At 41.2% G+C, this 13719-nt stretch overlaps 1 protein-coding gene across 1 annotated transcript in view; it reads left to right on the forward strand.

Moving 5' to 3' along the window:
* Positions 1-10851, forward strand: part of SH2D1B (SH2 domain containing 1B) — an 86894-nt gene extending 76043 nt beyond the window's left edge. The window contains exons 3-5 of the mRNA XM_014829520.3: positions 3197-3257; positions 4782-4947; positions 6587-10851. Of these exons, the coding sequence (XP_014685006.3) occupies positions 3197-3257; positions 4782-4947; positions 6587-6624 (265 nt within the window). The 3' untranslated portion in view covers positions 6625-10851. The remainder of the gene's footprint in view (positions 1-3196; positions 3258-4781; positions 4948-6586) is intronic.
* The last annotated feature ends 2868 nt before the right edge of the window (positions 10852-13719 follow it).

A 13719-nucleotide genomic window follows, 5' to 3' on the forward strand; every position in this document is an offset into this window, starting at 1 on the left:
ATTAATGATGTGAGAGAAAGAGGAAAAAATTGGTAGAACTATGGCCTTGAATAGATTAAAGCAGATCGCATCCAGTGGAGATGGGAGGGATTAGCTTTAGAGAGCCACATGCAAAGTTCATCTATTGTAATAAAGGCAGAGTATACAAATGTGTTTGCTAATAGGTGTAGTGATGGGACTCTGGAAATTCTCTTCTGATTGCTTTAATCATTTCTCAGTGAAATTATCAGTTAAGAGTGATGTGTTGAGGATTTAAGAAGAAAGGAGATGGTGTAGAATCATTGTTGAGAAGAATATGAAAGAAAATTATTGCCTGAAGGCCAAGAGCCCACTCGAGGTTTGTGATCATTAATCTAAAGTGAGATCAGTCAACATAGCTGCGTATTTCTCCCCAGCTGCATATGGCTGTAGAGAGCTGGGCTTAATCAGGGTTTTGGTTTTGCTAATGGAGTAAATAAAGTGAAAGATGGTAAAGGAGTATATTATAATGGTGGACAAGCAATTTACCTGGGTAAAGAAGGGAGTGAAGAAGTGAGAAACAGTGAAAAGTGGCAGGATCAATGGATTGGAGGGTCTATGCAATCAAGGGATTCTTGGGGTCAGCATACTAGAGGAAGGGATCTGGAAAGATGGGAAGTAGGGTAAAGAGAGTGGAATACATGAAATTCACATCATGAAAGAGTTGCAGTTACTGGCAATTACAAGGTCAAAGTTATGAGCAGGACTAGCTTCAACCTATGCCCAGTACTTGGTTTAATGCTTTGCTGTCACCATCTTGAAATTCCCAGTAATTTTTTAACAAGGGGCCTTACATCTTCATTTTGCCCTGGGCCCCATAAATTATGTAACCAGTCCTAGTTATGAACGTGGGAGTGAGTGGCTGATGTAGGTGGAGGACAAAATCACTGGAGGAGAGGAATTCAAGGAACTGAGAAATTGGAGTGTAGAAGGATAAGAAACACGTGAATTGAAATTGCTGAAAAGTTAGGCAGAAATAGTATTGAAGATAGTTACAGTGAGCTAGGAGCTAAAACCTGGAGAAATGAGTGACAATAACCCAGGGATCAGGAGATGTCAGCAACAATGAGGGGTAGTAAGTGATATAATCTAACCGCATGAAACTCCGAGCTGAGGATTTGGAGGAAGAAGCGAAACCACAGTGAAGAACCATAGAGCAAGGAGAACACTGGCCTCACCTCTAGGCCCTGCAGTTGAGAGAGCCGTGGGACGCAGCAGCAGCCTTTTAGAGGGATGCAGGGGAAGTGGTGTCCTCAGAGCAGAGTCAAGTTTCCTTTAGAGCAAGAAGGTGACAGGGACAATTAGAGAACACGTTAAAGAGATGGGGGATTTTGATGATGGTCGACTTTGAATTCCAGAGAGCACAGTGGAAGGATTTCAGGAGCTGGGGAGAAAGGAACACAACAGAGGGTGTGCAGAGCCTCGCAGGATTAGAAAACAGGATAAAAAGATGACCTGCAATACTGGGGTCCTTGTAAATGACCGACAAACAGAGATAGAGGGCATGATGAGATTAGCCCAATGGATTTAAGGCAGAGAGAGTGGAAGCAAGACTGCAAGTGTTGGGGGTTAAGGAAGGGCTCCCCAGTCATCACTGTGATGGGGGCAGTAGGCCTAGGGTAAGCATGATTTTTTCACCTCTCCTTAGTGTAAATGCAGGCTGAAAAGCCATGTTTCTCTTAAAAGTTTTATAAAATAGCAATTAGAACAGCAAGTATTAAAAATAAAGTTACCCAATAATATCATAGTCATATAATATGGATACTAATCTCACTGCTATGTAATCTTTTATAGCGTTTTTTTTGGTAAACATTCCACAATAAATGCACATAGGTATCACAAGTTCTTGTAAAGCATTGTTGCAATGTGGCTTGTTATTTCATTAAAAATACTTTGCAAAAAATAAGACCGTATTTGAGCAATGTCTTTCTTTCCAACTTGAAGTGTATGGCTTATGGACTAATTAACATAGAACTTCCATTTGTTTTATTCTTTCATTCTCCTCTAGTGAAGATTTTCTCAGGCTGATAATACAGCAATGTACTTAAAAATAAAGTCATTTACTTAGGAATCTAACAGGATGTATGATAGTTGGGTTTCAGAAAACTGTGTGATCAATCAAATGGCATGTATGGACCTTGTTTGGATTCTTATTTGAACAATATTTCTGTGAAGAGACGTTTTTGAGACGTCTTCCCAGACTGTGGGATACTTTGTCACATGTGGACAAGGACTCACATAAAACTTTTTGGTGCTTGCCATGTGATTTGGGGACACCCACTGGCTTATTCTGGCCTTAGGAAACTCCACAAAAACTTGGGATTGGGAAGTCAATTGCTGAAGTCTCCAGACAGACAGCAATGAAGTCTCCTGCACCTTAAAACCATACGTAGTGTCTGACTTCCCAATTCAGTCAAAAGATCAGTCATTTGATTCTTCGACATGGATGCAAGTAGGAGGGGATCAATCAGATAATTTGAACCTCATGTCAATGTCTTTGATTCTCATTTTTTACATTTTAATATTTCTGTGGAATCAGAACATGTTTAATCAGAACATGTTTAAAGATATTTAACATATGCATTTTTCTCCTGGAAAGCTATCATTAAATTGATACTGTATCTTACGATTGATGACATTTTGGAATTGAAGAACTATGGTAAGGTATGCTATTTCTTGTTTCAGAAGTTGCTAGATTGGATCTGTTATCTAAATTCTGGTTAGCTTACCTAGACAGTGGTTCCTGTTCCAATGAGGAGCAAGAGCGCAATCACTTCCTTGGACAAAATTCCCAACCTTCTCCATTTTAGTGATGCTCCCTCTAATGAGATTGACACATCATTTAATAAACAATATAGGAATGGCTCAGTGGTATTTAGTTTGTTGTTTCAACTTAGAGCTGAGTGAAAAAACTAGCGAGAAGCACCAAGAACTTGGAGATTGTAAATTCTGTCTCCTTATGCTCTTTGCTACAGCCTAGACTTCCACCACCAGAACAAAGGTCCTCATTTCAAAACCTCTGTCTCTTTCAAAGTCTCACAGATGAGAAAGCCTGAAAACGATCAGTTTCTTTTCGGGATCCAAGATTGACAAAGGCGTTGCACACAAAATATAGTGGTATAGGTTATGTGGTTTTGCTTATAAGAATGTTATGATTCACACAGTCATCTTTCCACAGGTTTAAAAGTTTTGTCTACACATACCGAATCTTCAAAGAGAAATATGGGTACATTATACAGGTAAGAATATAATAAGAACTCCTGCAATGACAACAATGACAAAAAGTTGGGAGGGAAGAACCTGAGATTACCTCTTGAATATGAGATGTGGCCATGTGAAGGCATTCTAAAAAGGGAAGGGCCATGCACAGTTAGAGTCAGATCAAGAGCTAATCTTGTCTTTCTCTGAGAGACATAGGAAGACATGAGTCTGGTCCTATTTTTTAATAACCAAGGCTGTTATTCAAAATTGTAGAGGCATTTGACCCTGGTTCCTCTAGTGGGCAAACGCACCAACCTGGACTCCATGTATGACCACTGTTGAATTAGAAGACTAAACAATGACCAGGATGGAGGTAGAAAGGGAAGGTGGGGAGAGGTCTGAAAGTCTGGGAAGTCAAGTGGGCTCCATAGTCGTATGAAAATACAAAGGGAAGCCACAGTCAACTAGCAGTCTTGGGAATTCCTTTAATTTTTCTGGTTTACTGAGAGGTAAGCAGCAAAACTGTTTTGCTCCTTTTGAATTTACTTCTCTGGCTTAGGGAGCAGAGTATAACCAATGTAACTGAATCTTTAATTACTAACAGAGAATTCGGAAATAATCTTTCTGAAACACTAGCACACAGGGTTAAATAGATTTTTTACTGCAAGATTTCTCAGCATCGTCAATATGCTAATGTTCATTGTGAATATCTGAAAGAGTTTAGAACATACAATGATCCCCAAACACACACACACATACATACATACATAGGAAATTTTTCTTTTGCTATAAAAGGACATTATTGAGGCAAATGGACAAAATTTGAATAAGGTCTATAGATTAGTAAATATAGTATTGCATCAAGATCAATTTCCTCATTCTAATCATTGTAGAGTGGGTATGTAACATCCTTGCTTTTTTAAGAAATACTGACGTGTTTAGGGTTAAAAAGGTTTTTTTAAAAGAATATTTTATGTGTATATATATATATATATATGGACATAGATATATACATATATATGTTTATATATTTAGAAAGAGAGAAGAAAAAGCAAATATAATAAAATAACATTTGGGATGTGAGTGAAGCATATAGATGGAAATTGAAAATATATTTTTGTAACTTTTCTTCAAGTCTGAAATTATTTCAAAATAAAATGTCTTCTAAAAAACAACTTATTTAAAAATGTTTGTTTCTTGTGCATACTTTGGGAAATTCTGGATAATTCCTTAATACTCTAGACAAAACAGAGAACCCTCCAAATCAGTTAGTACTCAGACATGGCCAGGCATTTCAAGGATGGGGCTCACTCAATACTGCAGACTGAGGTGGTCCCTTGATTGTTAATCCTGTTTACTCAGAGTAGCTCAAGTCAGAGGTTGTCTTAAAAACAAGCGTTTTTGTGTATTGCAATTGGTGTGAGCTCTTAAGCATAAACTGCTGGCAACTTGTTTTTGCTTTGCCAGCTCAGAGGCCGCCCAGAAAACCGCTGTTTTGAGAAGTGTTACATTTCACACACAATTGCACGATGATGAGTGATCTCCTCCTTGTATTTTTGCAGACTGTGGAAGGCGCCCGAAAACAGATCTTTCCAAACCTGAGGGAATTGATCTCCAAATTTGAAAAACCAAATCAAGGGCTGGTGGTTCACCTTTCAAAGCCAATAAAGAAAACCAGCCCCAGACCGAGATGGAGAAGATCGACGATAAAGTTGGATGATAGTTTTGGTAAAAACTCTCAAACAGGGATCAGAAAGGAACCTTAGTCCCATTTCCACCACTGGCCTACTTTGTAGAATCAAAACAGATAAAAGCCTTATTTTTTATTACGTTATCTCCAAAAGGCTTCCCCTCCTAAGAGCACTTTCCACCTTGTTGAGAAGTTGTGTCTTTGAGCCCCTGAGGTGGCCAACATATAGAAACTCTCAGTGCATAGACAGCCAGGGGAGCAAGAGTGGTTCCTGAGCCCTCTGGAAGAGCTGGCTTCACACTCAGCCTGTGACCTTGTGCAAACCACACAAGTTCGGGAATAGATGGACACATTAGCATAATTTTCAAATGAGAAAATTGCTTCAACCTCTCCCCATGGCTCATCTTGTTACATTTTGCTCAATATTTGCTAAGCGTTCATTTATATAGTATTAGGGCACAAATTATTTCAGATATATCCGTAAAGGTATTAGGCCATGGTGGAAAATGAGAGATGGTCGGTAAATCTGAGTGCAGGGAACCTGTGCTGAGGCCTCTCAAATCATGTCATGGGCAGCTACTCTTACTTACCCGCAGCCCTTGAAATCCACTCTCAGAAAATAATCTAGTATCTTTCACTTACAGCCTAGTTTGAATTTAACTCAGACTTCCTGAGACATTTACAATCTAACTCAGTTTTCTCATGATGGATGCATGGTTATATTCTCAATTAAAGGGATTTCAGTTATCAGTGGGCAGGCGATGGTGATGGAAGCAGATGTGCTAGCTAGGGAGAAAGCAGAGGACAGCGAGTTCCAGGGAGCCTGAAATCACCCCACGCCCGTTCAACTTTGTCTACAATGAAATCGCCCTTTAGGCTGCCACAGCAACTTCTCACCTCCCCAACAAGACTAAGCATGGCTTTTTAATGACTAAAATAAAAACAACTCCTCTACCGTTGTTTCTCTGTCCCGCTCCCACCATGCTGGGGAGTGTGCAGCCATGTACATACAAAGTCACTTCCTATTGGCTCAGCTGCAGATGTAGTCCCATGGCCCTTTTCCACCAACACTTAAAGAAGAAAAAAGTATTAAAGGGGGCAGAGCTAGAAACCCCAGAATGTGCCTGTGCTGCGGCCCTTAGGCAAACCCAGATGAGTTGCTGAGGGTGCTTAGAGTGGTGGCAGTATTTGCACCATGGTTGCACGGATAAAATAATCACAAATGCCAAGAAGAGAACACTTTAGAGATCTTTCCCAAGAACTGGGAGAGAGCCTCGCCACACCAACTCTCTATGCTTGGTCAGCCCTGCCAGAGTGAGCTCTCAAATCCTCGGCTACCAAAGGGGGACCATTTGCCCATTGGCCTCATCTTCTTTCTCTCCTTCTCTTGGCCTCCTGACAACAAGATTCAGATATTCTCACTCTGTGGGAGGCACAGGTTTTCTGCTGGTGAATGGAGGCATCTAGTGCCTCTGGAAACTCTGATGATTGACTTATAAAGAGATCCCCTATTTTGCCAGCAGAACTACCTGTGGTACCCCAGACCTTGAAAATGTCACTTTGATGTGTCATCAAGATCACCCTGTGGCTGGGCAGAGGTCTTCTTTCCTTGAGCACGGTTGGTCAATGTGACTCCTGGGTGTTGAGCCTCAAGGGTGGTCTTCTTTTTTTCCCCAGGGAACAGTAACAGTGATTATGTGGATGTCTTGCCTTGAAGATAAGAATTCCGGACAAAGCAATTAGAGAAGAGACAGGGTGACAGCTCTCACTGGTGACCCTGCTTCTCCTGCAGATGTAGATCTGGAAGGCTGACCTTTAGAGGACAATTCAGACTCTCCTGGTCTGGGTGACTGAAGAGGTTCTGTCCACCAGCTTCAGAGAAATCACTCCCCGTGTCCCTGCGTCTCATGCATGCACCACGAGCAGCTTCAAAACCTCTTTTCCCCTCTTACTCTTCTTTCTTGGGATAGGACAGTCTGAACCTATTTCCTTGACTTGTTAAAGGTACTATCACTACATCGTCGTTGACATCCTCCCTCCAATCAGGCAACCAGAGGGGCTGCTTCATACAGAAGAGAACGCACTTGGCCGCGAGTTAGGAGCCTGAGTTCCAGTCCTGTGGCTATCTGACTTTGGACAAACCTCTTCCTCTCTCTAGGTCTCCATTTCTTCATCTACAAAACAAGTGTCTGGGTGGGGCGATACACACTGCCCCAACCTCTCTGCTGAGCCTGGTTGTGCCCAGTGGAGGTGGTAAGTCCTGGAGTGATGGAGACGTATATAACATCAGTAAGGGATCAGGGGCCCAGCCTCCCCAAACAGCTGACACACTCTCTGCACCTGCCTGGTCTGTACTGGTCTTGGTCATGTGGTGGCCCAGATCCACTTGAGTGCCTTTCTCCCTCCAGCCTGGGCTACTCACCTTCTAACTCTTCTCCTTCTTTATAATCTCGATTTTCCTGCCAAACATTTCCCTGAACCCACTTTCTCCCTGATTTTGCCTGATTTCATTCGTGCACCAACCACTTCAGCAGCATGGATGTGGTTCTGTACAGTGATGTGTGTGGGATTTTTAAGATATTCTCCTATGTGTGCTTCTTGTTCCCAACTAAGTGTTAAGTGCTACCAAAGCACAGTTGAGTCTCCTTTGTATCCTGCACAGTGTGTAGAAATGCGAGCTGCACAGAGCTATGCTCAGTTCATAGAAGCTACTGACTGGAAGCACATTCCTGAAGGGTTTGTGGAATTGATTCTAAGGCCCTTTGAATTTTTCTCCTGGTTCAAAATTTTAATAAAGACCTGGTTAGTGTGGAATGTACCAAATTTGATGCCCATCCTCTCGCACATCTTCAAACTATAGTTATTCATTTCACCCCACTGGCCTTATCTTTCAAAGTTATTAAAGAGAGGAGCTCTAGACTACCAAACAACACAAACGGACGTTGTGGCTGGAATCCCAAAGTATGAGTTTGTGGGTCACAGCAATACATAGCTACTGCTAAGTAGAGAAGAAATGAAATGCAGCCGTATTCAGAGAGCTGGGGCAGCCAAATCCTAATTCTGCTAGTTGGTTTAGTAAAGGACACCAGAAGCGGGCCTGCTCCTCTGTGTTTGATCTTAGGTCTTTGATTCTCTATGGTACAAAAAAGAATGTCCCAGTTTCCAGAGCCTACAGCAATTCTTGGCACAGAATACATATTCAGTGAGTATTTTTTGAATTAATGGCTGAATGAATCAATATGTAAAATATGATCATTCATTCCGGATGGTAGAGATTTATACATTTCAAAATCTGCTAGAACAAGACTATTAGTTCAAGCTCTTTCAATTATAACTCTTGTAGAAGTGATTTCCTTTTTTCTGAGCACCCAGGCATAGCACCTTGCACGATGCTTGGTCCCCAGATGGATTTCAGTACATTTCTCAAACGAGCAAGCCACATTTAATAGCTGATGCTGATGTCAAGCTATAAATCCCTGAAATTTTTTAGAAGACCTTGAACAGGTCACGTGAAGAACAGCTGAAAGAGCTGAGTACATGGGACCGGAAGAGGGAAGACAATAAATTAGAACAGCTATTTCCAGGGTTTGAAATGTTGTTCTGTAAAAGAGGGTGAAGACTCACCAGGTACAATGCCAGACAGCAGAACTCAGACCAACGGTTGGTGTCTACAGGAGGGCAGTTTTAGCCCAATACAAGAAAGAATTCTGAACCCACTAGAGCTATCCTACACCCTAACAGTCTGCCCTCTGTTGTAGTTCGAGTGGAGGGTAGTACTTTCCAAGAATGTGGGAGAAATTATTCCTGTCCTGAGTAGACATTAGACTGCCTGACTGCCAAGATACCTTCCAATTCAAGGATCACTGGATTCTAATCTCATCTCTTAGCAATTACAGGGAGAAAAATCTTTCTCTTTCTCTTTCTCGTTTTGATTTAGGTATGGAGAGTTGAGTTAATCACTTTCCTTAGTTCTTAACTCACTATCACCATAAATCCACACAAGATCCTTCTTTTTGTTTTATTTCCTTTTTCTTCCCTTCATCCCTAATTCCCACTCCAATGGAACCAGCTCTATACTATTTGATATATGCACTCGGTATACACGCACCCTTGTAGAATATACAGTATTGCTTGTGAATATATACCTTTTATATTTACATACATGATATGGTGCTACTGCTCCAGTTCTGTTATTACTATTTTCACTCAGTGTTATGTTTGGTTCTATTTCATATTGTTGAGTGTACATGTAATTCAGTGCTGCTGTCTGATGCATGGTATTCCATAGTACGCATCCACCACATTTTGCTTATCCATTCCTCTAGAGATAGACAGCCAAGTTCGTTCCAATTCTCTGCTACCAGAAACAACACTGTGACAAGCAACCTCGTGCAAGTCTCTTTATGGAAGTGTAAGAAAGTTCCTCTGGACTATATGGGTGGGTCATAAAGTGCACTCATATTTAATTATGATGTAATCAAATCCATCAAGTGCTTTTTTGATTCTTGTTTTTTAAGACCTTCCCCGCTCCAAGATCATGAAAAAAATTATCTTACATTTTCTTCTACTAGCTTTATACTTTTACCCTCTACAGAGTTTTAATGATGACAAGGACTTTTGCCTTTTTAACTGACATATCCCCAGTGTCTAGAAAAGTCCTTCACGTATAGCAGATGCTCAATAAGTATTTGTTAAATAAATGATGAATCTGGGTTTAACCTTTGCATATGGTAAGAATCCAACTTAGTATTTCTCCACACATATTGAGGTAATTTTCCCATTTCAACCTGCTTAATAATTCATTTTCCTCCCTCTGATTTATGGTTCCTCCTTTATAATACATCACAATGGTTCCAATGCCCTGATTTTGTAGTGTCTTATTATCTGCTAGGGTAAGTGCCTTCTCTTATTTTTAAGGCTGCTTTAGCTATTCCTGGACCTTGATTCCTCCATATACATTTCAGGATAAATATGTTAAGTTGCTCAAAACATCTTGCTGGAATTTTGAATGAACTTGCGATGAATTTGTAGAGTAATTAGGGGACAAGTGACATTCTTGTGATGTTTTCTCATGCATACACACGTTACATCTATTTACTCAGGTCATCCTTTTTGTTCTTTAATGGAATCATAAATTTTCACCATAGAAGTCTTGTATATTCTGTTGAATTCATTCTTTATTTTTAGTTGTTATAAATTATGTCTGATGTTTTATTACATTTCTAGCAGGCTATGGCAGTAGAAAAATGTTTACACTTTCATTAGACTTACTGGTTTACCTGTTGATTCTATTGTAAATTGAATTGTAAATTCTATGTAAATGATTTTGTCGCTGTAAATAGTAACATTTTGTTCTATTTCCTATCAATACTTATGTGTCTTATTTACTCTCCGTGTTTACTTGATTAGCCAGGATCTCCAGTATACATTAAACAGTAGTCACTAGGATGATGCGCGTTCTTGTGTTGTCCCCAGTATTATGGAATGCTTAGAACATTTCTCCATTTAAGCATAATGTTTGCTGTAGCCTTTGAGAAGGCTATTGAGTTTTTATCAGAAAAGTTTAGAAATGTATTAAGTGATTTGTTTCTGCATCTATTGAGATAGTCACATTCCTTCTATCTTCCCTCCATTACAGGAGTAAATTACATTGATAAAATTGCTGATACTGTACCATCCTCGCATTGCTTAACTTGATCATGTTGTATCATATTTAATAAATTGTTGGATTCAGTAAGTTAATATTTTATTAAATATTTTTTGCATGAAAATTCATAAACTAAATAGGACTATAATTTACTGAGTCATGATTATACTAATCATATAGAGTGAATTAAACAGCCTCGCCTTTTTCTATCTTGTGCAACAACTTCGTAAGGTAAGAATTATCTGTTTCTTGAAAGTGTATTAGTATTCTCATAAAACTGAGTTTGAGACTCTGGTGAAGAAAGGAAGAAGTCTTTTATTATGATTTAAATATCTTTAATTCTTAGTAGTTTATTTAATTATTTTGCCAACTTGGATATTCTTTGTTATTCCAAGAATTAGTTATCAGAAACTACAATGCCTAAAGCCAGCCACAAGAGGTCAGACAATCACTAAGAAAACAAGTACATACGAAGCTTTTTTTTTTTAATCAGTGCTGAGAAATCTCGCTGGCTATAAAACCTGAAACATTTCTCAGAACAATACTCACCTCTCATTTGAATGCTTAATCTCCAGTGTTGATCACAGTGTTGGTCAAGAGGCTCTAGACTCAGCTCTGTCCCTTCCTGGCAGAGCGACATTGGATAAGTTGCTGAAACTCCCTAAGCCTCTGGTCCGCCTCCTCTAGAAAATGCGGATAACGCCTCCTATGCACAGGGTTACTGTGGGGAATCCGAGACCATGCCAGCACAGATTAACATTGAAACTATATAGTCTTTGCTGTTTCCTCTTCTGTGAAATGAACGGGTTTGGAAATAGGTCTCTAAATTCCCATTCTACACGAATATTCAGTGTTTAATGAAATTGCATTCACCCCTGAAGGTCCAACTGAAAAAGGTATTTCTCGGCCATGAACATTTCCTGGAATTTGTTATCAGTCTGGTGTTATGGAAACAGAGAAGAGCCGTGTGGTGAGAGGGACACCTGCTCCTCACGTCTAAAAACCTAGGCCTTCAGGTCTAGTTCTGCCTTTGATTAGTTGTAAGACTCAGGCAATCTACTTAGTCACTACTCAGTATACCCATCTATAATGTGCGGCTGAAACACCTGCATCACAGGGCATGAGGTTTAATGAGACCACGAGTGTGAATCCCTTTGAACGCAGTAAGATATTCTCTGTATCTGACAAATGAGCTTAATAAGACTTCCCTCACAGGGTTATTGAGAAAAACAAATGAGATAATTTATGGGAATTGATCAGTACAATTCCTGGAATATATAGGAGCTTTAGAAATGTAATAAAGTACCAATTAATAGCAAAGCCTCAGATGGTGAAGTATGAATATTAAGAATTGGAACTCAGAGCAGTGTGAGAAGTGCTACCAGAGGTGGGCAAGTGCCTGGTGTTGAAGTGTGACCTTTCTTACATTAGGCTGGACATAAGTGCTCGCTTCTGCCAGCAACGTGGCAAAGTGGCACCTGTGGGAGCAGAATTAAGCAGAAGACTCTGGCTGGAGATAAATGAGCTACACACTGGCCCATTAATCATTTTCCACTTTGAAAACGGCCTCCCTCAGTCCTTCTCTGCAGTTGTTGATCGGGTACCGAGACCGCCTCTGGGTAGGGGCCCTGAGGAAAGGGGCTGAAAAGGGTGGTGTTGGTCTATGGTGGGCCTTGGTGAGAGCCCAGTCTAGTCTGCTCCACACCATTTAGCACTTGATTATTGTGTATGTATACATACATATCTAAAATCTCCCGAGTTACAAGTTCCTGGAGTTTGGTCCAGTTCAAAGCACATCGTTACAGAGCTCCTGTGATGCCGCGCTGGGGACTGAGGAGTGAGACATGAAGATGACACGGTCCCTGCCCTTCAGGAGCTCAGAGACTTGTGGGAGAGACATGCCACAAGGCAGCTACTTTCCACGTCATTTGGCAAGTGCCATGATGGAGAAATGCATAGGATGCTACTGAAAAAGCAGAGAACAGGTTGGGGGATGATGTTCAGGAAGGAATCCTGAAGGGATGCCTGAGCTGAAATTTGGAGGATGAATTAACATACCCTGGTGAAGTCAGAGGAAAGAGAAAGGCAGACAGAGGGTGACTGGGCAGATAGACTGCCTGGAACAAAGGCATGGAGGCAGTTCTGAGCAGTTTGGGGCACTGGTGTACCGAAGCATGGAGGCAGTAGTGGCAGATGAAGCTGGCAAGGTAGGCGGGGCTGGGTTGTAGACGACTGAGTGCAGAGAACCCGTCTCACACCTCTCCCAAGCTCTTCGCAGAAGACTCCCCAGCCTAGTCACAACCTATACCACCTACATAACTGCTGATTGATGAGTCAGGGCGACTTGGGGAGAGGCACGGGCAGGGATGCTGACCACAGCCTCATCCTTTAGCTTTATTACATGTAGGATCATTTCCTAGATGGCCCACACAGTCTCTCTAGGAGACCCAGCTCCCAGAAATGTCACACCTTGGCCAGGTCTAAAGAGAATTCATCAGGTATGCTGCAAAGCGTTTCTGACAATTCTTGCCACAGAGGACCCAGGATTTAAACTGAGAAAGGAAGGTTGACAGAAATGGAATTTACTGGATACCCAGAGACTGCTGGGAAGGTAGGCAAGATGGTAGTCCAGACTTGTTCCAAGTTTTCCTGTTCAGCAATTGGGTCTGTCCGTTGTGTGCTCAGGATGAAGAGGGAGCTCATCCACTGACCAAAGCTGCAAGCCCTTTGCAGGCTAATGGGGTTGACTTCCCTCTGTCTCAAAAGGCCAGGCTGCTCCTTCACTGGCCTCATGGTGGCCTGGACCATTCCCAAGGTAACCACAGGGAGATATGATAAGTTGCTGTGAGTTAGCCCATAGCGCAGGCTGAACACTTGGCTGGGCTTCAACACCAGACCAAAGCGACAGGAGTTACATAATAAACTAGAGCCTAGAAAGGAAAAGGTGGGAACATGGCAGGTGCTTTAAGGAAGAAGGTAGCTAAGCAGATGGCACTGGAAACCACTGACTTGTTAAACAGTAAAAAAGAAAACAAAATTGCAGTATGTTGGGAGATTGCTGCTTGTTTTGGGGAATTTTTATGTGCATGTGTGTCTATTCCAAGGGAAAAACACTTGCAGTGTTTCCTACTCTGTAACTGACAGATTCCCCAGGCGCCTCCCA

The sequence above is a fragment of the Equus asinus genome, chromosome 25, assembly GCF_041296235.1.
Source record: "Equus asinus isolate D_3611 breed Donkey chromosome 25, EquAss-T2T_v2, whole genome shotgun sequence".
Taxonomy (NCBI): domain Eukaryota; kingdom Metazoa; phylum Chordata; class Mammalia; order Perissodactyla; family Equidae; genus Equus; species Equus asinus.